Source organism: Gymnogyps californianus, chromosome 1, assembly GCF_018139145.2.
Source record: "Gymnogyps californianus isolate 813 chromosome 1, ASM1813914v2, whole genome shotgun sequence".
Taxonomy (NCBI): Eukaryota; Metazoa; Chordata; class Aves; order Accipitriformes; family Cathartidae; genus Gymnogyps; species Gymnogyps californianus.
The window spans coordinates 126,113,362-126,141,207 of record NC_059471.1 but is presented as its reverse complement, the minus strand read 5'-3'; the positions used below and the strand labels follow the sequence as shown (position 1 = coordinate 126,141,207).

The 27,846-nt window shown below is 42.2% G+C and overlaps 1 protein-coding gene across 1 annotated transcript; it reads left to right on the top strand.

The window, feature by feature from the left end:
* Positions 1 to 26,918, top strand: CCDC80 (coiled-coil domain containing 80). Its single transcript, XM_050915417.1, is given in 9 exon segments — positions 1 to 562; positions 933 to 1,277; positions 1,280 to 2,838; positions 6,789 to 6,945; positions 11,804 to 11,940; positions 12,561 to 12,709; positions 16,535 to 16,638; positions 19,434 to 19,514; positions 22,276 to 26,918. Coding segments are annotated over 8 exon segments (2,868 nt in total). The 5' UTR covers positions 1 to 562; positions 933 to 943; the 3' UTR covers positions 22,623 to 26,918.
* Positions 26,919 to 27,846: the final 928 nt, after the last annotated feature.

Here is a 27,846-nt window from a genome sequence, read left to right as displayed (position 1 = left end):
ACCACGGCCAGCCAAGAAGGGAAAGAGAAGAAAAGACGAGTCTTTTACAATTTGCTTTTGTCGAAGTGTGGAGAAAGGGGAAAGGGAAGCGTCCTGGTTTTTTTTCAGCATCACATTCCTGTGTTTTTCTTCAGCCTGGAAAATATATTAACGCTGGTGCTTTCCTCTCTGGAAACAAAGGAGCTAAACGGGACTGAGGAAGCAAGGAGTGGGAAGGAGGCTTGGGAAGTTTAAAAGACAGAGACTCGGAGCAGCCAGGAGTTCCCTTTTCTTAAATGAAATCCCTGCCTGCGTGGGTAACAAGTACAGCAAAAAGCCAGACGTGCAGGTAAATGGAGAAGCAGAGATCCCAAAGGAAATTTCCGCTAACCTCATCCCACTTGTCAAGAAGGTGAAGAAGAAACAAAGTTAAAAGATACACAGGGAGACGGACAGGCTCTGGGACCTGTTGGGCTGCGTAAAGATAAATCACTGGGCAGCAGCAAAGCTGTATGGCATTGGACTCCTTTTAAAGGAAAAAGACGTGAAACCTCGTCTCTGGAAGGGGAACTTCCCTGAGAGTGTAAGTCTCAAGGCAAATTCTCGGCTTTCTGCTCTACGTACCAGACCCTTTCTCTGTGCGTGTTTGCATGTGTGTATGTGAGAGCGTGAGAGAGACAGAGAGAGAGAGAAGGATGCAGATCAGTGTCCTTTTGGATAGACAGAGTCATGTTACAGACGGATGATCTCATTTTTGCATAAAATGATCCATTTTGTGCTTTTCCAAAAACAACTGTAAACTGTACAAAGCCACCAGGGCAGGTCTGAGGTGTAATCAGCACTTCTAAATCACAAAAACTAGCCAGCCTGTGTTTTGCTTTTTTTATCACTTCTGCAAGATACCATCATACCGTTAAGATCTAACTTTTTCTCTTTCTCCTCCTCTCCTCAAGCAGATTCCACAATGAACTGGAGGCCAGCTCTCAGCTTAGCCCTGCTGTGGGCAGCGTGGCTAGTGTGTGGCTCTGAGAAGACAGGGAGGCTAGCGGAGAGAGGGAGCCATGGAGTTAGGAAAGTGCCCCTGGCTTACAGGGCTCCAGGCAGCCTCCTGAGAAGGTCTGGAGCATCCCTGAGGAATTTGAGCCCAAATCCCCAACACCCTGTCATCAAGAGGGATTCTTCAGCACCTCCAAAGGCACCTGCCAATCTCCTGCAAGGGGAAGCACGTTCCCAGGCCAGGGGCATGGGGACCAGAACAAGACGGGTACAGAGACTCACAGCTGCAGCCAAATACTCCAAGTCGAGATGATTAAGGACGAAGGGATATCCTCTGCCTCACAGTCACGAGTGGTACGTTTCCCTTCAGGGTCAAGTTCCCCCAATGTCCTGGCCAGCTTTGCTGGGAAAAATCGAGTGTGGGTCATTTCTGCCCCCCATGCCTCTGAGGGCTACTACCGGCTTATGATGAGCCTGCTGAAAAATGATGTTTACTGCGAACTGGCTGAGAGGCACATCCAGCAGATTGTGTTGTTCCACGAAGAAGGGGAAGAAGGGGGAAAAGTCAGAAGGATAACCAACGAAGGAAAAATCCTGGAGCAGCCACTAGATCCTGCCCTCATCCCTAAGCTCATGAGCTTTCTGAAACTGGAGAGGGGGAAATTTGGCATGGTGCTGTTGAAGAAAACTCTGCAGGTGGAGGAAAGGTACCCTTATCCAGTCAGGCTAGAGGCCATGTACGAAGTCATTGATCAGAGCCCCATCAGAAAAATTGAGAAGATGAGGCAGAAGGGCTTCATCCAGACTTGCAAAGCAGCTGGGGTGGAGGGACAAGTGGTTGAGGAAGGCAATAACGGGGGCAGCACCCAGCCTACCCCTGGTGGTGGACATGTCCAGGTGTCAGCAAGGAAGGAGGAGCCAAGGAAGAGCAATAATCAGCCAGCAAGGACCAAAACAGTGAGGAAACCAATGACAACCACAGTGGCCACTCCTCTGCCTACAGTAAGGGCCACTACCCTCCCTCCCACCACCACAACCACCCGTGCCACCACCCGCGCAGTGACAACAGCAAGCCGGTCTACGACAACAACTACACCCCTCCCCACCACGCAGAGGACCTGGACCACAAAGTCACATTCCACCACAGAGTACCACAGGCTGCCAGTAGCCCCCGATGCCACCACGCCACGAGTCACAGCCTCTGACGATTTCTACTCTCCTGTGTGGAAGGCAAACCGCAGGGACCGGCAGCGCGGCCACCCAGAGAAACACCCGGCGGCCACACGGAAACCAAGCAAAGCTGCCCGCTATGACAGTTTCACAGAAGTCCCAACAGCTCCCTCAGTGCACTATACAAAGGCAAATGTGGGTAGATTTAAAGATAACCGAACAGACAGAAAGGACTATAACCACAGGGACCTGAATGTCACACCAGGGCAACACAAACCAACTAAAACTAAACCACCAAAAAAGAAGGCCCAAGAAAAGATACTGAGCAATGAATATGAAGATAAATATGACCCGAGCAAGCCTGCTAGTTCCCATTTAGAGGAAGAGTTTGCAGTGGGAAATATTCCCCCAAAGAAAGGAAAAGAATCAAAGAAGCATGAGCGAATGGATAAACCTGAGAAGAAGAAGAAGAAGGACAGACCTGACAAGCTGCAGAAGAGTGAGAAGCAGTCCAAGAAGGACAAAGCTGAGAAAAAGAGCAAACAGGACAAAGACCGTGGCAAGAAGAACAAGAAGGGGAGCAGGACTGAGAATGAGCATTTCCCCAAGCCCAACAAGAAGCCTTTCCTACAGCCTCCCAGGAAATCGGTGACTGACCTCCTGGAATATTTTGAAGGCAAAAGGCGACTCATTGTAAGTAACTCATTCATCTGAATCTTATTACTTAAATGAAGTCATATCTCCCTCTTAGTAGGAATATGTGGAACAGAAAGTTTATGGTGGTTTTGTATTATTCTTTTTTAGTGCTTTTGTTTAAGAGGTAAAATTTCTAGACCCAAACGAACATTGCCAACAGGGAAGGTTTTGCAGCCTCATGTTGGAAATCTTACATGCAGTATGAACATCAGTCAGCCTGGAATTAGGCTAAAACCTCTTCCCAGTCGCTTCCATGAGCCACCACATAACCATCAGATTATTTTGTTTCCAGTGGATAGGTAGGTGTCAGGATCTGTATAGACAGGATTGATAAAATGAGGTTCCAGTGTGGATTACATCCATTCATCGCTATGGGGTACTTGCCAATGTTACCACATTTCGATGCTCAGCATGTCCTGCCAGCTGGCACACCTGTTTTATATTGGTGCTGGTGTCCTAAAACTGGAAGCAAGCCAGGTGGCTTGGCAGTACTAGTGCACGTCTGACTGAGGATGTGCACAACGGCATATGATCGGATGCCCTGAGGTAGGATTGTTACATTTGCTATTCTTTCTGATGGGAATTTGGCATTCAGATCTCCTAGACATCTTCAGAGATCCCGTGCAAACTTTGTTTTGTTTTGGTTTTTTCTCCTGCTGTTTTTATTAAACTATAACACTATGGTAAGTTTTCAAGTCTGAGAAACTCAGCATGGTCTGGAGTTACTTGTCCCAGGGTTTAATAGTGGTGTATGTTTTTCCAACTACTTATCTAAAAAACCACTTCACCTGGGACAGGAAACAGTTTTAGCTGTATTACAAATGTTTTTTCTGGCAGATGGCACATACCCTGAAAGGTACACTTTGAAAAAGAGTTCTTTAAAAATATTATTGTGGGAGCTGGTTTCTTGCAATTAGTCCACTGCAAGCTGGCCTGTTTCACAGTTATTGTCCAATAGTCAGTGTCACAAACATAGCTTTGACTTTCATGCCCCATATTCCAATACAAATAGCTAAGATGCCAAGCTAAGATTTCAACCATTGGAATTTAATTAATCATTCTGCTGATGATTCACAGACCTGAGCAGAAGGCAACTTTCTTCTCCTGCTCCCCATTCTTCCAGCTGTAGGGGCTGTGCAGAGCTAGCAGACTTGCATTCCCCAACATGTTGGAAGTGGAGAAAAGCCATATATTTGAAAAATTTGAACTTGACTGAATTTTGCAAATAATGCCTCTTAGTTACTTGTTAACTAATACTTAGCCAAATCAAAAGCTCAGAGAGAGAAACTGCACAGAAGTTTGGGATCTTTGAAATTTGGTCATATATCTCAACGTAGTGGCTTCCTAGAATATCTGTAGCATCAGGACAAATAAAAACAAATTTGAAAAAAGAGCCAAAAGCAGAGCTCACAGATGTCAGGCTGCTAATTCATTACACCAACATATTCCTGGCAACTTAAAGGATGTTCTGAAATTTGAACCCTCTGATACTAGGCCACCTCTCAGCTGGATCTCCAAGGAAAGAGTTGCACAATCTCAGGTTGCCAGGCCAAAACTCACTGAAGACAAATGATTATGCCACGCCGCACTTCACTTTTCCAATATCTAATACTATCCTCAGCCTGCTTGCTTTGAAGTTTCTTGGAGAATAAGTTTGATTTGGTCATCAGTAAAAGCAGTGGCTGAACTCTTCTATCTCTTTGCCACGCACGGCACATGTGGAAAACAAAGAACTTCTCAAGCTGCTTCGAATCCACACACGTGCCTATTTGCATCCCTTCCCATCAAACTGTTCAGTTCCCTTAGGGTCAGTCCTTCCAGCTAAATGAACTCTGTCACTCATGAGTCTTCAAACTCCCTCTCTAGAGAATTAGCCCACACTGCTGCAGAAGTGGCTCTACTTGATTTATTCCCCACTGCTTTGCTATACTTTTGTCTTTCAGCCACTTTAATAGACTGGCTCCCAAGGACACTGTTTTGGTCCTCTCCTGAAAGTCTTTTGAGAGGGACATGGGTTTTTAAGTCCTACACTTCATTAAGGATTTCAGATTGCAGATTTCAGTGTGAATTTCAAACATCCAGAATTTTGGAGGCTATTCTGGGTTAAGTTCAATTAATGACAAATATAGGACCCAGCTGAAAAAATGTATGGGTTTTGAGTCCTGCAGCCCCACCTCTCTATAGTGGGGCTTTTATTGCAGTCTTAGTAATGTTGAGAAATCTTGGCTTAGTGAGTTTGGGTTTTTTGTTTGTTTCTCTGTGGTGATGAAATGCTGACTGATAGTTTATATGTAACACTCCATTTATACGCACATGCACATATATGCACATTCACATACACACACGTGCATGCAAATTCAGATAGATACAGTGTATATACTGCCTGGGTTAAAACAGTCCTGGCACAAAGCCTTGATTTGAAGTTTGCTTTGCCTCTTAAGTGTTCCCTGCTTTGTTCTACAAGATTTGATGAAGTAGATCAAATTCAGACTTGACTGTGCATTCCTGCTTACGGCCTCCAAAACTAGGAGGACAATACAAACCAATGGTCTGGTTTTGATCTCAGTCCTCAAATCCTTTTCATGATCCTTTTCTCATTTGAAGCATTTCTATGCAATTTAAAAGCAACGTGTTACATGTTATGGCCCAGAAGTCAAATCCTCTTTGTGTCTGACTCTCATTCACCTTCATGTCCCAATGCTGTAGTCATGCCAGGGGGCCTTTGCACAAATGAGAGTCAGATCTTACAAGCCCAGAAATGCGTCTTACATTTCAGTACATTGATGAACTGGATTTTTAAGGAGTATATCATAAAAATTAGCCTCCAGGCCCTACAAACTTAGGAAGGCAGCTAGAAGATGACTGCACCTGTTACAGACTAAAGCGTAAGTTTGCAATTGAAGGATTCTGGTGATTATTTATGTCCTTAAACCATAAAATTGGGATCCAGATTCCAACTCCCTTTGTGTTTGGGGGATCAGTGGCAGGTGCTTGATTGCAGTTCACTGCTGCCAGTTAGAATGATTACATTGCTAGAGCTGCAGCATTCCTCTCCACCTTCTGCTGGAAACTGCTGCATAGGACCACTGCATGTTGTTACACACACCCCTTCCCTGGAATATTTGCATCTCAGTCACTGATGAAGGATCTAAGTTGTGTGCTTTAAACTTTTAGAAAGTTAAATTTTTGCAATTGTTAGGAGGCTTTGAAAGAAGTACTATAAACTGTAGAGATTTTTATACTTTTGTTGTTGTAATTGTTCCTCCTCCTGCTCTTGCCCCATAGCCGTGCCTTCTCAGCAAATAAAAGTCCCATAAGACATCAAACTGGCTTAGAACAAACAAAAGCTAAATCAGCAGTTTTTGGATGAGGTCACAGTGGCCTTAGCAAGTCTTCAAGGTCTTCTTATATAGCCATCACTTACATAAGTATTCATGTAGCCCTAGCTGTACTCACCCCTTGACAGTCAAAACAGCCACCAGGAGCCCTGCCTGGGCCATGGGATGAGGCCAGAGCGGCTGCCATGTTCCCAGTGCTCCCACTGTGAGTGAGTAGGGGGAATCCTAGACTCATGGCACCACTGAAGGCTGTGAGGGAGACCTGGCGGGACTGGCAGGGCAAGGCATAATAGAAGAGTACATGGTTTTCTGTAAAATCCAGTGCCATTTCTTCTACCAGCACTGTGGAGAGGCAAAGGAGGAGCTGGTGCCACCCAGCTGGCCGTGCTTCCTAAGGTTTTCCTGTGGCTGGCTGAACACCTTTGGGTCAGGCCTGGGCCTAAAGGTACGCTCCAACCACAAATAAATAAAATAAGGCTACAGAGCTGTCAACAGCTCTATGGAAAAGAAAGCCCAGTTTGCAGACAGTAACTAGTTCGCCTTCAGTAAAACACTCATCTGCTTCATTCCTTATACTAAACAAGCTCTTTTGTCTCTGCCACCAACCAGCTGATCACAACCCCCAAGGCGGACAACACCATGTATGTACAGCAGCGAGACGAATATCTGGAGAGCTTCTGCAAGATGGCAACAAGGAAGATCTCAGTCATTACAATTTTTGGCACCATGAACAACAGCAGCATGAAAATTGACCACTTCCAGCTAGGTTCTTTTTTTTTTAATAATTTCTTTCCATCTTGTGGGCACAATACAGACAGCAAAGGGAGAAATCTCCCCAGCTTGGGTCAAGATCTAAGCAAGATCATTTGTTGTGGTCCAGTTGCACTTTCGAGCCCTTTCCTCCTCCTTCCATGCTAACTACCCCCCTTTTGTATTTACATAAGTGTCTGATATTTTCCATGTTTAGGCTTCCAGTGCTGTAACTTGAGCACCTTCAGCTTTCTTAGTGGGAATTCTTAAAGCCAGTAAAACAGTGAAACAGTGAAAAGGCAGAAAAATGTGATGAGGGCATGGGACAGAAAGAGGAAATTAGGCTCAGCTCTACCAATATCTTGAATACCAACCTCACAGTCTAACTGAACAGCTGCCCTAATACAATGCCCCCCTGCCCTTGGTTTTTGCAAGACATCAGCCATGGGTGGCTAGATACTGCTAGCATGATTTAAAGACTGCTTAAAGAAACTGGCTGTTGTCATGAAGGAGAGGAGATTGGGGGCAGGAAATGCTGAAGGGAACTGTTTGAGATTATATTCAAAACTTGGCCCAAATTAATCCTATTTTGAAGCTCAACGTCATTATCTCCCCACTCTGCCATATAACATTTTCTCATGCCTTTGCACTCCTCACAAGGTCATGCAAAAAGCCTCATTTTTCAGGGGCATACACTGGCTAAACCCAGGATAGAGAGAAGTGTGCTAGTTAGATCCCTTGCTGCGAGTTCCTTTCCTTCCCAGGATCAGCTTTCCTAGGCTTAAGAGCTGATTTTGATATGTTCACAAAGTGAGTATTCTCCTCCACAGTAAGGGGAGGTCCAGGCACATTTTCCCCTCTGTACTGGTAAACAGATATTAATTTAGAAGATTTCAACCATAGCCTCTAGGTATGCACAACCTTACAAATTTGCACCAGCATACCTGATATTAAAAGGTTTACCATTTGAAGTCCTATCATCTCTCTTTACCTGTAAAGCAAGATACCCACCAGTGTGACTGCTTATTGCTGGCAATTCTAAAGAGGTTCATCTCAATGAAGCCAGAGGTTTTGGAGGCACTATAAATCAGACTATGCAGGACTTGCAGAGTAGCTCATTCAGCCATATTTAGTATGACTTTCTTTACATACAGGGTTCCCATATAGACGGGTGACACTGAGCATCCATCTCTCTTAGGCAGCTTTGAAACAACTGGTGTCAGTGTTCAGGTCTCTTGAATCATGTAAACAATCTCATTGCTGTCTGCGTCTAAAAGTTAACACCCCTGTGAATGCTTCACTGGACAAAGGCAAAGAAATAGTATAAAAGCTGCTAGTTTTGCTTATAAGTCCACCACATCTTTCCTCTGGAAGTTCATCTGGTTTTACCAGACCTTGGGAAGAGATGTGTGATGGAACAGAAAGCTCAGGACCACACCAGCTCCAGGGTATTTCAGGTCTGGCATACAACAGTGCAGAAGATCACAGATTTATGTCTGGCTTCCAGCCGTGCCTCTACTCCTCTCAGAGGGAGAGCACCTAGCGGGGGACCAGGAGCCTTGTGTCCCTGAATGACAGTGAGCCACAAATCCTGCCAGACTGTCCATTTGTGTGCCTCTTTGACAAATCTGGAGCCATACAGGATTTTCCACATCAGGCCAAGGTTACTCAAGGTCACCTTTTTGTGTATCTAGACCCATCTGCCTGTCAGTGGACTGTTTAGGATTATATTTAGCTCCAGTCTGGCTAATAAACAGACATTCACTCTGACATAGACCATACTCTTTCAGCCTGTTCCAAACTTAATCTACACCCAAACTTTCCCCAAACCACACAAGTGTGTATAACAGCTAAATTCTCACAGGAGGAATTAACTTGTTGAAGAAAAGCAGGAGACTTAGGAGGGTGTAAGTTAAACCTTACATGAAGTTCACCTTACATTTTTGCCTAAAACACCAAATCCTGAGCTTTTTTAAAAATTTAAATAATACAAACATCTTTCTATTCTACCTCCCCTTCTCCTCTACCCTTTCTACTTGCATGGCCTCTTCATGGCTCACTCTCTGTCAGCACCAGAGGCAGCAAAAGCTCCTAAGAAACATTTTGTTCACAGTATTGATGCTGTAGTGAGAAGCCTTAGCACCCAGCATGATGATGTCTACTTGCAGTGCTGCATCTGGGGACTGAAATACAAATGACAGCAACAGAAAAATCCACAGAAAAGGCTTTTCATTTGAAATTTCAAACACATTTAGAAGTAGTGAATGAAAGAGAGCTCATTAACACTGTTTGGCCAAGATCAGCTCATACTGAAACCAAAGAGCATTTCCCAGCTTCCCACTGGAATGACACAAAAGCTGAGTGTCACTGCAGACGTCTTCTTTTCACCCCGAGTTAGCCATGTGGTCTCTTTTCCCCAACTCATGGGAACAGGGCCTTAGTCAACTAAACACCAGCCCCAGGCTACCTACCTTACAATCAAAGCCAATACCTAATCTATTAGGCCACTGTACTGCTACAACAAACTGCTGAACTTCTTTTCAACCTCATTTGAATTATTTCTAAAGAGTAACTCATCTTCCCAGCCTGTCTAGCTGCTAAAGATGTATGGAGAAAAGTTTCCACACTCTTTCAGTGACCCTTCCAGAAAAAGCAAAGAGAGTGAGGACTTTACAGGTAGCAGCAGACAGTCTCAACTCTCGTTGTTCTTCACGCTGATCCCAGATGTCCTTTATGAGGTGGAGGTCAGGGACAAGTAGTGGATTGGAAAGAGGCGATTAGATTAAGTTCTTTTTCTTCTCCCTAGAAATCACTTGCAAGTTTGAAAGGCAGGCCAGCCTTTGTGCCATTATTTTTTTTTACCCCTGAAACATTTTTCCGTATCACTCTTGTAATTTAATTTTCTTCTTTACATTGTAAGTTTTGAAAGAAAATCGCCTGACAATGAAACTCTAAAGCACTATCTTTATGTTGATATCTAGAGTCTTTAAAGCAGAAGAGTGCCATGGGTCAGTTGGTCTAAGGTACTGCACCATACAGCTGTTTTCCATCACATTTCACAGTAACATCTTTCTCATTATTCTACTTCCACATAGGCCAATGAGATAGCCTTTGCTTTTGTAGGGAATTGTTTGCAAGCACAAGTATGAATTTTTGGTCTATGTTTTAATGGTCATGCTTGCCATTAGCAACATGTAAATCTCACTTATGAAGCACTGATGCATGATTTACATATGTTTTATGAAGTGAATAACCAATTAGCACATCCAGCAACCCATCCAATGGGGAATTTATAACATTGCCTATAATTCTTTACAAAACTTTCAACTGAGGTACATATAACCATGTAAAACCATATGAATTACGTCTATAGCTTGATGAGGATAACCAAATTTTAACATTTGCTAGTTTGGGTTTTTTTCTGTAAGAAGCGGGTCCAAGGTGTGAAACCTAAAGGTCAGGTTCTGATGCAGACATTTTCCCAAAGTTTTAGTTCAGAAGTTTTGTTCAGTCTATTACACAGATTGGACCTACTGCAAAATTTGAATCAGATCAGTATGCTCCTTAAAGGCTACGGATGTTTAGAAAATTATTTAAAATGCCTTACTGTATGATGAATCAAATCTTTTCTGTTGCTGTGTGCTCAACTTGGATCAATTAATCTCATCTCTATTTGCTGGTGAATAACGCTGGAGCAGGGAACTGGAAAGTTGTACCTCTGGATTCTAGCTCTTGATCAGCTGTCGCGTCTGTCTGACTTCAGGCAGGTCACTTAAGCCGTGGAGAGGATTTCTAAGTGAAGATATGAATATTTATATTCATAGTAGTGTCATAGGGCATAAGCAAGTAACGTTTGCAGAGAGCTCTTTGGTGCCCAGGTGACATTTCACTTTGTGATTTAGCCTGTCTTCAGCTTTCCAGGCCCACTGTTGCCCACAGAAGCTGGTTCCAGCATTGTCGCAGTTGTATAGCGCTGTGCTGGATGCTACAGCTGAGGCTGAGCTGACGACACAGAGGCTTTCCGGACTTGGCCCTAATACACCCTGGTTCCAGGGGAAGGAAGGAACCTCAGTACCTCCACAGACTTTTCTTGTACATGCTTCAAATCTCTGTCTTCCGAGGTCTTTTCCTCCTCGAGCGTTTCTGAATGTTTTCTTAGGGAGGAGCAGTCAGCAGGTACAAATCATTCTCAAAATTAAGTTTTTTCTTGTCAGGGTGCTAGAATGGGAAATGAACATCAGCAAGCTGATGGAGGAGGAGTGCCACAGCAGGGTATATAGAGATAGCTGAAGAGCTAGGACTGCAGTGTTCAAGACACATTAAACAGTTTCTGATTTCTTGCAGTCACTAAACCTCCCATGTAATTTTTTAAGACTGGCAAGGTTAAGCACCTCAAGCTGTTCTAGCTATATTTTACTGACCCAAATTCTCTACACAGTTTCATTTGGATATGGTGCCTTCCAGCTCCTGTCCTAAATTGTTGAACAGTTTCTATTTTCTATTCCAGAAGTGGCTCCATTTCAGGAGCTGGTGAAATGATTAGTACATGCATATATATGTATAAGCATATTGAAAAAATCTAAAAGATCTTTCCAGGAAAGAGCAGGCAACAAAGATTTTTCAAAAGCAAGTAGAAATGTTGAATACTGAAGTGCATGTGCCCTAGGATAGACTGGTTTTCAAAAAAATATTGGGATTGAAAACTGGACAGTTAAAAGCCATAGTGCCATAGTGATGTTTTTTAATATCTTGCCTACGCAGCAGGAAGAGGGCTTCTGGGAAATGAATTTCCCCCCTTCTTTCAAGATGAAATTAAAGGCAGAGTGCTGTGTGATTCCATGACTGTTTTTATTTCTCCTTTGTCTCACATTAAGATAATGAAAAACCCATGAAAGTGATAGAGGATGAAGATCTTGTGGACCAGCAGCTCATCAGTGAGTTGAGGAAAGAGTATGGGATGACCTACAATGACTTCTTCATGGTGCTGACGGACACTGACATGAAGGTCAAGGTGAGGTTTTCAACTCTTCGACAGAAAAGGCATTGGAAAAATATGAAAAAATTGAAAAATTTTAGGAAATTACACTACAGGCTTGCATGTGAGGCATGTAAGAGACTGATGCAGGACTTGGTCATTGCTGGAGGACAAGAAAAAGGACAGTAAGAGAAATTTTCAGGAATTAGGTAGCTATCTTCAGTTTCTGCAGTTAGGGGATTTCAGAAATTGTGGGTTTCTGCTGGGATGGTGAGCTGACACCATAGGAACAGGACCCCCCCCAGGCAGGGGTTTTAATGTAGTACCTGGCATTCTAAAACACACAGTTCGGCCACTCAACGGGATGACAGCACATTGCACAGGGACAATTCTCTAGTTGAATGTCCTTACAAAAGAATATAATGACAATTTGTTGCCTGCAATGGCCTGGCCTTACACATTAGGCAAATACTGAAAATATGCCACTTCCAAAGAGCAGTCTGACTGCAAAACCAATAATATTTTCCACAGTTTCTAATCTGTTTTAGGCCTTGTTACCTGTGTATAAATAGGAATACTTCAATCTCTATATATCCTACAGTGCTGTGATACATGCAGAAAGACTGCTAATATGTGTATCCTTTTATTCTTAACAGCAATACTATGAAGTACCCATAGCAATGAAGTCCGTGTTTGATTTGATCGACACCTTCCAGTCACGAATTAAAGACATGGAAAGACAGAAAAAAGAGGGCATTGTCTGCAAAGAAGATAAGAAGCAATCCCTTGAGAGCTTCTTATCCAGGTATTACCTTCTGTTCTTATCTGCTGTTAGTTCTAATAATTACTGTCTTATTGGAAAAATACCCATCCAACTATTTCTGTGATTTTTTAATACAGCAAATACAGAGATGTAGCCATAGCTGAATGCAGTCTTGTACAGAGCACTGGAAGTCAGCATGAATGTTGCACATTCTTTGGACACTAACTTTCTGTACCTCAGTTCCCCCATCAGGACATGGAGATAATAACACTGATTTGCATTAGTGTCGTGGTTTAACCCCAGCCAGCAACGAAGCACCACACAGCCGCTTCCCCCTCCCCCCTCACAGTGGAGTGGGGAGGAAGAAAGGAAAAAAACCTAAAACTCATGGGTTGAGATAAGAACAGTTTAATAACTAAAGTCAAATATAATACTAACAATAGTAACAATGAAATATACTAATAATAATAGTAATGAAAAGGAATATAACAAAAAAGGAAGGGGGGGAAGGGAAAAAAAAAAACAGTGACGCACAATGCAATTGCTCACCACCCGCTGACCGACGCCCAGTTAGTTCCCGAGCCACGATCCGCGCCTCCCGGCCAACTCCCCCCTGTTTATATACTGGGCATGACGTTCCATGGTATGGAATACCCCTCTGGCTAGTTCAGGTCAGCTGCCCTGGCTATGCTCCCTCCCAGCTTCTTGGGTACCTGCTTGCTGGCAGAGCATGGGAAACTGAAAAGTCCTTGACTTAAGATAAGCGCTACTTAGCAACAACTAAAACATCAGTGTGTTATCAACATCATTCTCACACTAAATCCAAAACACAGCACTGTACCAGCTACTAAGAAGAGACTTAACTCTGTCCCAGCCGAAACCAGGACAATTAGAAGAGCAAATAAGGATTAATTCACAGGTGTTAGTTCAATGTTTTGAATGTACAAAGCACAGTATTTATATGTTTCAGTCATCAACTATCACAATCTCATTAATCCCATTCTAATCTCTTCCATGTAGCTTGAATCAGTAATTAATTCTCTGTAACTTCCTTCTTATCCTGCTTGAGATAACAGTTGGTCTTTGCCAGTATTAGTCATGCATATTATTAAAAGTCTTGCAGATGTCTCTTGCAAAATGTTTCAGAGACCTTCTGCAGAATGACAGTTTTGTTTATGAAATCTCCATATGCCATGTTACTGCTCTATGTGCAAGACCTAAACTCCAGGCGATAAACATGTCTGGACTGCGGGAATTCAGATCCACAGAAGAGCTGTGCAGCTATAGCCCTCTCTGTTACAGGACAATTTACACGAAATTAGGGCTACCCCATCACTCTAGGATTTACCTGTTACTACTGCATCCTCCTCACCTAATATCAGAATCCATGGGAATACACTGTTAATGCCAGCTGGCTATAAAAATAACTGAGGCGGCATGATGGATTATGACTTGAGGAGGAAAGCAGCAACAGGTAAATGAATAGGTTGTTGGTTCATAAACATTTTAAAATTCGATGGCCACTTCAACAGAAAGAGAACCTTTAACAAGATCCACCCCACCCACCTCACCACCTCCTGTTTAGGTCTCTCTGATTCATCCTCAAGACCACCAAGAAGAACCACAGTTTGGAAACAGCTGACCAACACAAGAAAGAGCTTGTATGCTGGAAAGTGACAGGCCCCAAATCCTTCTTTGCTTGGAAACAGCCCTAGTCATAAACACACATTAGAAAAACAGGCAGGAAAAATGCAGAATGTTGCATCTATAAACAGAACTGCCACTGCACAGAATGCATTTGTTGTCTATGAAACACGCCTCAGGCTTCAAATATTGGGTAGATTTCACTAGCCACGTTAACTGGTCAGATTCCCAGCAAGATTCATTCCAGCTTTGTCCAGGATTATCTTCCCAGCTGAACAAGAGTCCTGGCATCATCTCCCTGGCATGGCTCATTGGGGATGTCAGTTATAATAATGCAAATATTGTTCTTAACAAGCCTGACTGGCGTAAAAGGAGACCATGAGAGTCAGAGCTGGCTTGAGTAATGCTTAAAAGTCACATGTATCAGGAGGAGATCCTTGAGTTTGTGGGGGGGAGTCCCCCTGTAACACCAAGACACTGGCTGTGCTGCTCTCTGGGCTGACAAACAAGAATGGGATACAAAATAGGTAGAAGAGGAAGAAAGGATGCACACAGGGAAGGGTCTGGCAGATTTGTCAGGACAGGAGTATGGGCCTGTGGCTTCTGATGTCAGAAATAAGGCACAAATCTGTACATCAGTGTTGGTGAACTAACAGCTGTGAAGGACCAGCTGAATTAATTTCTCAGTAAGGTGTAGACCCACACAAGCACATAAAGTATAGGGATTGTCTGAGGCAGGGGGATAAACAACTTGAGTGGCTTTCAACCCTTTTCACCTCTGTGCATCTCCAAAGGAGATACTCAAAAAAACGGAAAGGAATTAAAAGTATCTTAAAGCAGCTCACAGCTAAGATTCCATCCTGATCTATGCCCTAGACAAAATACATTCCAATGTTTACATTCTCGGTCACTGTTTATAGGTAGCCAGGTGCTTTTGCTATACAAAATATCACAAAGATTTTTTTTTCCCCCATTTTCAGAATAACAACATGAAATTTCCCCCCTTCATGTCACGTATGTGATTATTAGTGCTTCTCATTCCTATTCACATAACTGTATACACACGCCCATGTCTCTCTGCTGTTCCTCCTGGGCAAGATTAAAATTGGGGAGCTTTGGTTTTCAAGTATTTACTTTTTTAATTACAAAAATACATGCAGTATCAGTCAGTCAACAAGAGAAAGACATCAGCATCCCCTGCTCTTTCAACAACTTATTCTGTGACTTTGAGCAAGTCCCACCATATTTTCTGCTTCTCTCATGTGGAACAGAATTGATCCATTGCATTAGCCTTTATTTTGAGATCTTCACATGGTGCTGCAGAAAGGCAGGCTATTATTATAAGAGTAACATCTGCATCCATTTAAAAGATCATTTCCTGCTATAAAAATATCCCTGCAGCTTTGCAAATTCCTATAAATCTGATTTATTTCGGTTTGGTGGAGAAGTACCTTTAGTCAAAAAAGGGTTTTTTTGGAGAGTATTAAAAACCCCTTTAGTTAGAATTTTTAAAGGTTTCAAGTGTGCTTATGGCATTGCCTTTCCTTGAGAGGACAATGGAAGGTGCTCCTCATGCAAAAGTTTGGTTAGATGGGGCATCCCATATTAAAGAAATATCCAATATTTATCTTATTGCCCCACGCATGCCTTATATAGCCACAGGCTCACACAACCACATACTTACAAACAAGCTCAGATTTAAAGCCATGTTAAAGGTATTTTGAGCGAGTGTGGTATAGAAGAAAAAGAGGTCAGTGAGTATTTACACAGAAGTATGAGTTATGTCTGAAATGAAGATACACCCTAATTCTCAGACAGCCCTTGGACTGCAAAATAACTGTGCAGTTCCAGCAGTGGTGAATGACGTAAAAGCTAAAAGTCTAGTGAGGAATTCCACAGGAATGTTTCTTTCTCTCGAATATACACTTGTCAGCATTGTTGTAACTAGCGAAGGGGGCTTTGAGCAAAGATCATAAGCTTTGCAGTGTTTGTTTGGCAAAGCAGCAAAACTGCAGATGTTTCTTTGAGAGTTTTGGAGTTGTAAAATTCAAAACAGGCTTTCTCTTTCCGAGTGATGGATAGACGTGGGAAGATCTCCCATCCAGCTGTTTCTTAGAAGTTGTGAGAGGTATAACATATCTCAGCCTACAGAGAACAAAAATGCTGAGAGGACTTGAGTCACGTGTCATGACCGTGCCCTGTCGCACTCTGTTCTCTTTCCAGGTTCCGATGGAGAAGGCGGCTGGTGGTGATCTCTGCTCCCAGTGATGAGGACTGGGCTTATTCCCAGCAGCTTGCTGCTCTCAGTGGACAAGCCTGCAATTTTGGTGAGTCAAAAGAAATTATACTCTTGCTCCCCAAAACCACATCCTTCCTGGTGATGTGATGGATTCTTTTGCTTAAGTCTGAACCTAGACAGTCTGAGGAGTCTGACAACTGTAAAGTTTGCTGTAGCTACTCCAAATCCATATGGAAAAGACTGCGCTAAGCAGGTAGTATAGCACACCCTGACAGCTAAGACAGCTAAACAAAGCGTTCCCTGGAATCATTTGTGTGAGGCAGAAAAGGTTAGCACTCCGAAGCTTCTCTTCAGGCTGGTACTTCAGGAGATCAATAGTATTTTCTTTTTTTGACTGCACAAATTAACGACATAAGTACAATGCTTTGGGAAGGGCAGATCCTCTAATACCCAGCTGTCATGATTTAACCCCAGCCAGCAACTAAGCATCACGCAGCTGCTCACTCACTCCTCCCCCCTCCCAGTGGGATGGGGAGGAGAATAAAAAAAAATTAAAACTCATGGGTTGAGATAAGAATGGTTTAATAACTAAAATAATAATAATAAAATAATAACAATAATAATAAAATATAATAATTGTAATGAAAAGGAATATAACAGAAAGAGAGAGAAATAACACCCAAGACAAGACAAGTGATGCACAATGCAATTGCTCACCACCCACTGACCAATGCCCAAGCAGCGATCCACCTCCTGTGGCCAACTCCCTCTAGTTTATATACTGAGCATGATGTCCTATGGTATGGAATATCCCTTTGGCTAGTTCAGGTCAGCTGTCCTGGCTATGCTCCCTCCCAGCTTCTTGCACACCTGCTTGCTGGCAGAGCATGGGAAACTGAAAAGTCCTTGGCTTAGGATAAGCGCTACTTAGCAACAACTAAAACATCAGTATGTTATATCAGCATTATTTTCATACTAAATCCAAAACACAGCACTGTACCAGCTACTAAGAAGAAAATTAACTCTACCCCAGCTGAAACCAGGACACCAGCTCAGAACTGGGCCAGGTATCAGGGAGATGCATGGACATCAGGTTTTTTTCTTTTCCTTCCTGCTTCATTGCCAAAACCTGTAAAAATATTAATGGAAGCTGCTTTAATCCAATAAGGACCCTCCCAGCCCCCTAACTAGGTACTTAAGATCCAACTACATAGTCAGTGGAGACAGATGGGCTCCTCCAGGAGGTGATTAAGGGCAAGACCCAGAAACACTCTGTCTTTCCATTATGAAGCCCAGAGAGACTTACTCCTTAACTTAGGTTCCTAGCAATGCAAATACCATACAGGGCCTAGACTTGACTCCTACAACAGAGTGAAACAGGTCTCATTCAAAAGCTGCTATTTCAATACATTTGAGTTATGCCTGAAGGGAGATCTGCACAGTATTGCTGTTTATTCCTAATCACCTGGCTTTCATTCAGACTGTCAGCATCATCTCATTTGGTAACTACCAAAGTAAACTGTGACATAGACCACTGTAAAATGCTTTCTGAAGAATGGAGTGTAATTGTCCTTGTTTTGGCTGAGATAGAGTTAGTTTTCTTCTTAGCAGCTGGTACAGTGCTGTGTTTTGGATTTAGTGTGAGAATACTGTTGATAACATGCTGATGCCTTAGTTGTTGCTAAGTAGCGCTTATCTTAAGCCAAGGACTTTTCAGTTTCCCATGCTCTGCCAGCAAGCAGGTGTGCAAGAAGCTGGGAGGGAGCAGAGCCAGGGCAGCTGACCCCAACTAGCCAAAGGGATATTCCATACCATAGGACATCATGCCCAGTATATAAACAGGGGGGAGCTGGCCAGAAGGAGTGGATCGCTGCTCGGGCATTGGTCAGCGGGTGGTGAGCCACTGCATTGTGCATCACTTGTCTTGTCTTGGGTTTTATTTCTCTCTCTTTCTGTTATATTCCTTTTTATTACTATTATTCTTAGTTAGTAGTGTATTTTATTTTACTTCAGTTATTAAACTGTTCTTATCTCAACCCACGAGTTCTACCTTTTTTTTCCCCTCCTCCCCACTCCACTGGGAGGGGGGAGGGGGAAGCGGCTGCGTGGTGCTTAGTTGCTGGCTCAGGTTAAACCACAACAGTAACCAAAACAATTAATTCTCCCCACCCTTTGTTAGGGACAGCTTGAAGGAGATCTAGTGAGTTCCTAAAGCATTTGTCCTCAATGGCTGTTTTAACTAAGTGATATGTTTCCAACCATCTTACCTCCAAGCTGTAAAAACAGTTACATCAAAGATTTTGTAGATCGTACAGACTGATGTTACACGAACAGTTTCTATAGTCCCTAAGGTCTTTCTTCAAAGCAGAGGCAACAGTCCAAGCCTCTGCCCAGAACAAATGAAAGAAGTGAACGCCTGTCATAAGCCATTCCCCACAGTCATTTGGAGTTTAACTGCGATAGGTTATATTGCCTCTTAATACTTTTTGCTGTGTGTATGACAAGAGCGAGCTTTACTGGTGAACAAAACAGTGCAAAAACATTCTGAATTTGAGGAATGGCCTCTGCAATTTACTGCTGTGTCTGATGCTTGTATCCCTATGCTACAGAACCACAACAAATGCTGTTGTCCTTGGGACACTAGCAACAGCTTTTATGCAACTGATACCATATTTACTTGACACACTAGCTTATCCCCATGTTTGGGACAGGTGATGTGACTGGCAGAGACTCCGTAGAAATCAGTAACTCTTCCTCCTAGGGGGCTGGCTGAGACTGGCCCCCAATTTAGCATGCACAGATGTGGCTGATTAAGCTGAAATCTGCCCAAGAATGAGCAGAAAGGCCTGGTCTGACCTGAAACCTCCTTCATTTCCTCCACAGGTCTGCGCCATATAACTATCCTCAAATTGCTAGGACTTGGAGAAGATATTGGAGGTGTCTTAGAGTTGTATCCAATTAATGGTAAGTGACTGTTTCCAGTTTCTTCAGTACTACCCATGAAGGGCATTACACAGTGCTGAGTGTCTTTGCTGTAATTTCTTTAGAGGGATGGGTATGACTGTGTTTTTCTCTTTTGTTTTGTTTCTTTTAAGAAACAAGACAACACAAAAGCAAACAAAAAGCTTTCTTGGTGTTCCTGTGCTAAGCATTATATAGCTTCTTCTGGAGAGAAAAGCCCAAATATCATCTGGAAGTCATCTCACATCTTTATCTCCCACCTAAACATACAGTCCCAAGTACACTCCTCTGCCTGCCTTGCTGTCAAAGACAAAGGGATGTCTGTGCCTTTTACACGCTCAAGAGCGATAGAACACAGACTCAGCAGATTCTCTTATATGGGTCCCTCATCCATGTTCATAGAATGGTTTGGGCTGGAAAGGACCTTTTAAAGATCATCTAGTCCAACCCCCCCTGCCATGGGCAGGGACATCTTTCACTTGATCAGGTTGCTCAAAGCCCTGTCCAACCTGACTTTGAACACTTTCAGTGATGGCACATCTAAAACTTCTCTGCACAACCTGTTCCTGTGTTGCACCACCCTCATCCTAAAAAACCTCTTCCTTATATCTAATCTAAATCTACCCTCTTTCAGTTTAAAACCATTACCCCTTGTCCTGTCTCTACGAGCCCTGGTAAAAAGTCTCCATCTTTCTTATAAGGCCCCTTTAAATATTCCACTTGCATCCCAGCAGGCTACTTCAGGTAGCTATTCTTAGGAGATCTCACCATCAGGGTACATTTCAAATGCTACAGGTTCCTCTACCACCTAATCCCAACAACTGCCTCCATCACTGGAGGAACAAAGACAGGAAGGAGCTTATTTATCCCATTGTCATTCCTACTGCTCTGTACATGAAAGCATCGTAGTCCTTCTACCACATATAAACATTAAGTCCGTGCCTAAGAAAGAATAAGCACAGAGGAAGCAGATGTCATATTTCTTCCATCAACACTCTTGCAGCCTCCACTTACTTTTCACTGAAGGACTTCATGACCTTGGTTATAGTTCCTATTTGTTAAGATCAACATATCTCTCTTCAATTTACTTGTCTAATGTCCCTTTGAATCCACACTAGCTTCTAGCATGTGTCCTCCTGTGAGAACCTCTACAGATCTGCAAGGTACCTTTTATTTGTCCTGAACGTGGCCCCTATAGCTTTGTTTGATACCCCTTATCTCTTGTGTGGGGAAAAAGGTAAACATTTAATCTCTATCCATCCCTGCAGTGACATTCACAATCCTGTAGACCTCCCCCCAGCTCATTTATTTTACAGACTGCAGTCTTTACTTGGTCATTTCTCATACAGAGTTTATTCCAAACCTATGATCAACCTTGTTGCCTTTCTGACTTTTTTCCCCAGTTCTACCATATTCTTTTGAGATGAGAGAACCAGAATTTCATGCAGTGTTCAAGATGCACACAAATGATAGGTTTCCATGGTGGCGTAATAATACTCTGCTTTGTTTTTTATTATTTTCCTCATGGTTTATAATATCTGCTTCGGCTTTTGACCATTAGTGAGCACTGAACTAGCCTTTCATGAAACTCTCTTTCATAGCCCTAAGATCTCACTGCCAAGTGGTACTGGTCAGACTTCACCATTTCTTATGTGGAGTTAGCAAAATTTTCACCACGTGCATCATTTTACTTCAATCGGAACAGAATTTCTTCCATTTTATTAACCAGTCACACAGTCTTACAAAGGTCTTCTGCAATGCTTCACCATCATCCCCTGCCCTTACTGCTCTGAGTATCTCCACACCCTCAGCACACTTCCTCACCTCCACGCTCGTACCTTACGTGTGTCATTTACAAATACATTGTAAATGTATTGAACAGCACCAGTCCCAGCACAACCAACCATGGAACTTCACTGGTGGCCTCCCTCCACTCTATGGACTGATCATTCACTCCCACCTTGTTTCTGCCTTTCAACCAAGCTATCAAAGTTCCTTTTGAAGCCTTCTGGAAATCCACATAGCCTGTATCAGCCAGACCACCCTTAGCCACCTGCTTGCTGACCTCCTTCAGAGAACCTCAACAAGTTTGTAAGGCAGGATGCCACTTTGTAAGAGTCCTGTTGCCAAGCCAACTATGTATATATGTGTGTGTGTGTATATACATAGGTGTCCACTGATCCTAGTTGTCTTATAGTTTCTACTCATTTACCCAGATTTCACACTTACAAGCCTGAAGTTCACCAGATTTGCACTAGAATGTATATTTTAAAGTGGGCATGACATCTACCACATCCCATATCATGACAGTTCAAGAGTGAGGCTCTCTACTGCCATTAATGACCCAGCAAATTCATCCTGCAATTCTTTGCACTATCACACTTCAATCCTTCTGATTTCTTTCACTGTGACTGTTTTTCACATATGCCTTCCGCATTATGTGAACCAGTGACCCAAGCTGCATAGAAGCTGAACAAGTGCATGCGTGTTGGGTGACAAAAAGGTGTGCCACACTCCAGTAGCTTCAGCCTAGAGAATAAAGACAAGTTTACTAAACCTAACAAAACTGTTAAACACACATCTTTAGTTCACAGTGGAGCAGTTTCATTTTGGAACCAGAAAATCCTGAACTTGTAAATGACAAGAATCTTACATTGCCAACTATTGGGCTGTATCCCATCTCACATTGCTAACTCGCTTACTACAAACCATCATCACTGCCTAAACAAAATATCAATGCTGTTTTTATGTGATCACTTTCCAGGAAGCTCTACTGTAGACCGAGAAGATATCCCAGCTAATTTGGTGAAAGACATTCGAAATTATTTCCAAATTAGCCCAGAATATTTCTCCATGCTTCTAGTTGGGAAAGATGGAAACGTCAAATCCTGGTATCCTTCTCCAATGTGGTCTATGGCGATTGTGTATGATCTGATTGATTCCATGCAGCTTCGGCGACAGGAAATGACAATTCAGCAATCACTTGGCATGCAGTGCCCAGATGATGAGTATGGTGGGTATGGTTACCATAGCTATCACCAGGGATACCAGGAAGGTTACCAAGATGACTACCGTCACCACGGAAGTTACCACCATGGATATCCATACTGAAAAGAGCAACTTAGCCTCCGACTGTCCCGTGTCTGTCTTCTAATAGCTATCCAAGCAATAGGTGGCCAGTTGCAGAAAGTCTTCCCAGGCCACCTAGATATCCATGCCTCATTCTTCCACTGTTCAATCAAGGGACTTCGGTCATTTGCCTTCTTAAAAACAGAGAAGCCTTTACAGTGAAGCAATTCAAACCAGTAGTATTGAAGCTTTAAACAATAAAGACTCCTTTATATTTTTAAACCTTTATAAACAAAGGGCATCAGCAGGTGCTGTTTGTATTAAAACCAAACAAAAAAAACCCCACAGCCCCAGTCCACGGACACTACTGTAGGGCAGGACACAAACTGTCCAACAAATATTGCAATGCTCTTTTTAGTATTTTTTTCTAAGGAGAAAAAAATAAGTATATTTATTGGAAAGTGAGGTTGCATTGTGCTGATGAAGAGGAGCAAAGAATCACACTTCAGGACTTTCCCAGAAAAGGAAAAATTAAGAAAGAAGCATGGGGCAGGCTCTTTAATAACAACAATAATAAAATCCTTTTGAAGTACCTTGTCTAAAAAGACAGCATCCCTTCTACAGTGCATTAACATTGTAATTAGCTGACTTTATCAATGAAAATAAGAATTTATGGCTATGGCAGGATTTGTTCCAATACAATGTAAAGTTCTTAACTACAAAGCTTGCTGCATGGTCATTCATTCTTTTAACTGGAGTCCCTGTTCTCTTAGGTCCTGCCCACCTGACAGTTAAATCCAAGCTAATGAGAGCTAAGTGGAAACACCAACCGTAGTTAGCACTGTCTGAAATACAGAAAACAGAAAAGCATTATTTTAATCAGAAAAAAAGGAAAAAAATTCTCATTCACTTATATTTTAAATTAGTTGTAACTAGCTCTCTATAATAATGTTTTTAATTAAACTATTGCTCTAAATTTCAAATTTCCTTCTACCTCTTCTTCTCATATCCTCCCCCATGAAAAAAAAAAATCTAGACTAAATATTTATAAAACTATTTGGGAATAATTTGATCTGCTACTAAACCAGCTCTATTTCTGCCACACTTTCTGAAATGGTTTTCTTCTCCCTTCTCATTGGTGTCTTTGGGCATTGGATCTCTTGCACCACCCTACTCCTACTGAAATCAGTGGCAGGAACCGCATGCACAGCTATGCTTTCAACACCATTTGGGTTAGATTTCTAAAGGTTAAAGAGCCAGCAGAAAGATTCAGGAATATCCTGAAGTGAAGGTATCACGCAAGCCTTCATAGTGGCACAGCGGTCACTTCCAATGCCGAAGGCATGCCTGCCCAGTCACATTTCTTTTTATAATCCGTGACATGGCTGCACATGCCACACATAGATACATGCAACAGGGCACTTCTTACTAGGTTTTGCCATCACAGCAGTAGCACGGGAATAGGGAGAAGCTACAGCTCTAAGCTGGCCAGAGCATGCCCCACAGTTTGAGTTTATACATTTTCCTGATCCTTTTTTTTTTTTTTTTTTGGCCCAGATGAGAACAGAACTGGGTAAAGCAACACGTTCACTCAAAACCAGATATTTTCTTTAGAAACTTAGTCACAGAAGGTCAGACCTTGCTTGCCCTTCTGAATGTCAGAAAGGCAGACAGACGTTGAGAGGTCACAGGACCTGGCCAGTTCTTCCCTAGCTTTACAAACCTGGTCACCCTCTAGGGCAGGCTGCCCTCCGTACCACAAGGTCTAGTCAGCACAGGGTACAGCTCCCGACTTACCTCTCTCAGGTGACTGGAGCTAAGTGGGGGAAGGTAGGCATTTGACAGAACCATTTTGAGAGGACCACTGCCTGCAGAGAGCTTCTGAACTTTGATTAACTACAGCACTTCCACAGCTGAAAGCAGTGGACAGAGAAATTCAAAAAACCAAAGAGGAGCTATAAAAGAGAATCACAGAACTGAAAGGTTTCTAGAAGAAAATGGGAGGTCCAATAGCTCAGTTTTAGAAAACAAGTGCTTATTGCATCAGTGTATGAAGGTCAGCTGCCTAACTTTCTTTGCCTGAAGCAAAAGCAGAGGAAAGTATACCAGATGTCTAACAGGCACCTCCTGTAGATAAAGAGAGAAACACCTTCAGGGTGTTTTCTTTCAGGTGTTCATTTCAACTTTTCTGTAATCTTGTTTTTCATGTAATGTCTTTAAATGTCTTTTAACTCACATTACAAATCATGGAAACTAAATGTCCTGTGCTGAGCAGGAAGAGGAGACAGTTAACTTACAAAAGAGAGTGCAACACCTGATCCAAATTGCTTTTTTTTTTTCCCCTCTCCAGAATTCAAAGTTAAGTTGTGCAAGTACCAACTCCAGCCTAGGCATTCAGTGGGAGTTGCACTAGAAAGACAACTCCAAACAAGTTGTCCACTTCTAAGGGAGGTTGGGATGGGCTCTTAACCAAAACTACATGTTCAAATATTCATAGAATGTGAGGAAGACTCAGTATTACTCTATATTCTGGTGCCAATTCCTGCCTTCATTACAAACTGGCTCAAAATTACCAGAAACTTTTAGCAATGATTTAAAATCCTGATTTTGCAACCTACCTCTCCCTATGGAAAACTAAAAGCAAAGCCTGAAGGAACACCAAGCCAAAAAAATCCTTTCAACAACAATATATAGTTATCTTGAAAACGATAAGCATTTGGGAGCTACAATACTCCAAATAAAGACTTCATTTTGCGAAACACAAATCAAATCCAAAGCACTGGATCTGTCCCTGCAGCATCACTCTGAGGACAGACTTACTGAAATTAAGGTCCTATTTCTACAGCCCTTAGTGGGAAGATTCCACACGATAAAGAAAAACTTTTTAATATGTATTTATGGGATTAGATTCAGCTCCAAGATGGCTGTTTTCATCCACAGGCTCTTTCAAGCACCATGGCTCGGTTGCTACATTCACAAAGTAGCTGAAATTAACCAAAAGAAATATTGCTTTAATTGGCTTGTTATAAACAAGAGAAACATGAACACATCTCTCTTCCTGGGAGGTTTTGTGAACTATTTCCTCAAACCTGGAGGGAGGAACATAACATCCTCAGCAGCTATTAAATTCAAACATTTGTGAATCTGGGCTCTAAATCACAGCTTAGAAAGAGCTCTCTGCCCAAGGTATTTATTAAAGACTATGTGCCAAACTAATGCTGCTCTCCAAAAACCTCTTCATAAATTTCCCTATTGTCATTTGAGGAGAAAAATAGTAAGCTTTCCAACATGGAGTAGGTCAACAACCATATAGTGGAAATACTTAATCAAGTGGGATTCACGTGATCTATCCGAAACGTGTAACTCTATAGAATAGCTTCCCCTTGCTAACCAGGGCTGCTCTCCAGCTGACAATCGTTTACACTCACTTCCTCTAACAAATCTCATGTACACACTAAATTTGACTATTGCCATGGATAGTACAGCTGCACAGAAATGCATGCTTATACTTTCGGGTTACTTTACACACTTTTTTATTGCTAAGTTGATGCAAATCATTATCCATTTTTAGACAGCAGTTAACATTCCTGTTGCTGCAAAGGGGATATACAGTTCTCCTCCATTATTAAAAGAAACCAGCCTGGCCAATCCAAGAGAATCTCTCTGAGACCTCCGACATGAAGGTAACAGAAAGATTTCTACATGTTAGACAGGACCAACTCTACAGTGCAAGTAAATGCTTGGATCAAGTTATATACCTGATTTCTTTGTGCAATCTAAGACTTTGGCAAATAAGTTAAGCATGATAGCATCAGCGAAATTTAGAGAGGAAAAATCATTAAGCAGGACAAGAGTTGAACGCAAGAACTAAGTGCACTTTATAAAATCTGCAGATCAGTCATTTCTGTATCTCATTTCTCTTAGTGCAGATATTTCAAGCAGGAAGGTCAAACATATGGTTTTTAAGACATTCATCTTTGGTTTGATGCTCTCGTTAGAGGTATGAGGCTGATTTCTATGTTCTGACTTAACGCAAGGCAAAGCCCTCTGGAAAAGTTCACGTAAAAAGCTGCTGCTTGTGTAAATGCAAAGCAATCTAAAGCTAACAGTACTTTCATTCTTCTTGGAAATACCTGCTAAAGTTGGTAGCTTTGATTGAAAAAGACAATGAACTCAGGCAGGTATATATTGCAAAGCTGTATGTAACGGGAAAAAAATGAAAACATCTTATTGCAACTAAGTCTTTAACAGTTTGAGCATTTTTTTTTTTTTGCGTTGAAGTTTCGTTTCCCAAAATAGGACATCGTAAACCAATGAAAACCATGTTTCTGGAATTTACATTGAAATATGCTTTCTTATTCATTCTGTATAAATGCAAATAACTAGGATTCCTTTTGTTGAAATGGCCTACTATACAAGAACAATGAGATCAGCTGTAAAAAATTTTTCAATCACAACAGTAATTTCACTTCATACAGTTATTCTTAATATATGCCAGAAAAAGTTAATACTCCTGGAAAAAAAGTAAGAAATGAGAATAATAATTTTAGACTCATAGTTTATAACTTGACAGTCATCGGCCACATATGGAAACAGGCTGCCCCTCTTGATGCATCAGTGACAGGAGGTATGTTAATTAATATAGCAATGAGCCATCAATACAGTATGCATAAGTAAGCTGTTACACACAGAGCCTGGAAACAGGATGGCAGAGGGGAACAAAGGCAGGACTGTCTTCAGTCCACAGAGGAGTGCATCACTAACTGATTACTATACACTGTGGTATGAGGCTTTGACACTGAACTCATTGCTTATCTTCTTAAGAATTCTTTTGACAGTATCTTTCAACTATGAAAAACGCATTTTTGAAGGGAGGAAATTATAAACCAACATCTTTTCCACTGTTCTGAGAGAAGAGGCTTTAGGAACATACCAAGAATCTCTTATCTGCATCCCTGTTCCCTTCCCCCTTTTAAAATTCTCTGAATTATTTGGAACCTATTTTTCATCTCACTCAAAATACAATCCAGCAGACGCCTCAACAGTGATTCTGAGATCACTATGCCTGGCACTCTGCAGAATGATTTCTCTCTCTACAAAATGAATGCAAGATCTTATCAGTCTGACAGGGTGGAGCAACGCCAAATGATACTACCAGCTGTACCTTCTTGCTCAGTGCTCCAGATGTTGAAGGGCATCACTGTAGCTGCATAATACTTGTTTTCAGATAGTGGCCTCAGTGCAAACTAAGCCTCTACACACTAAG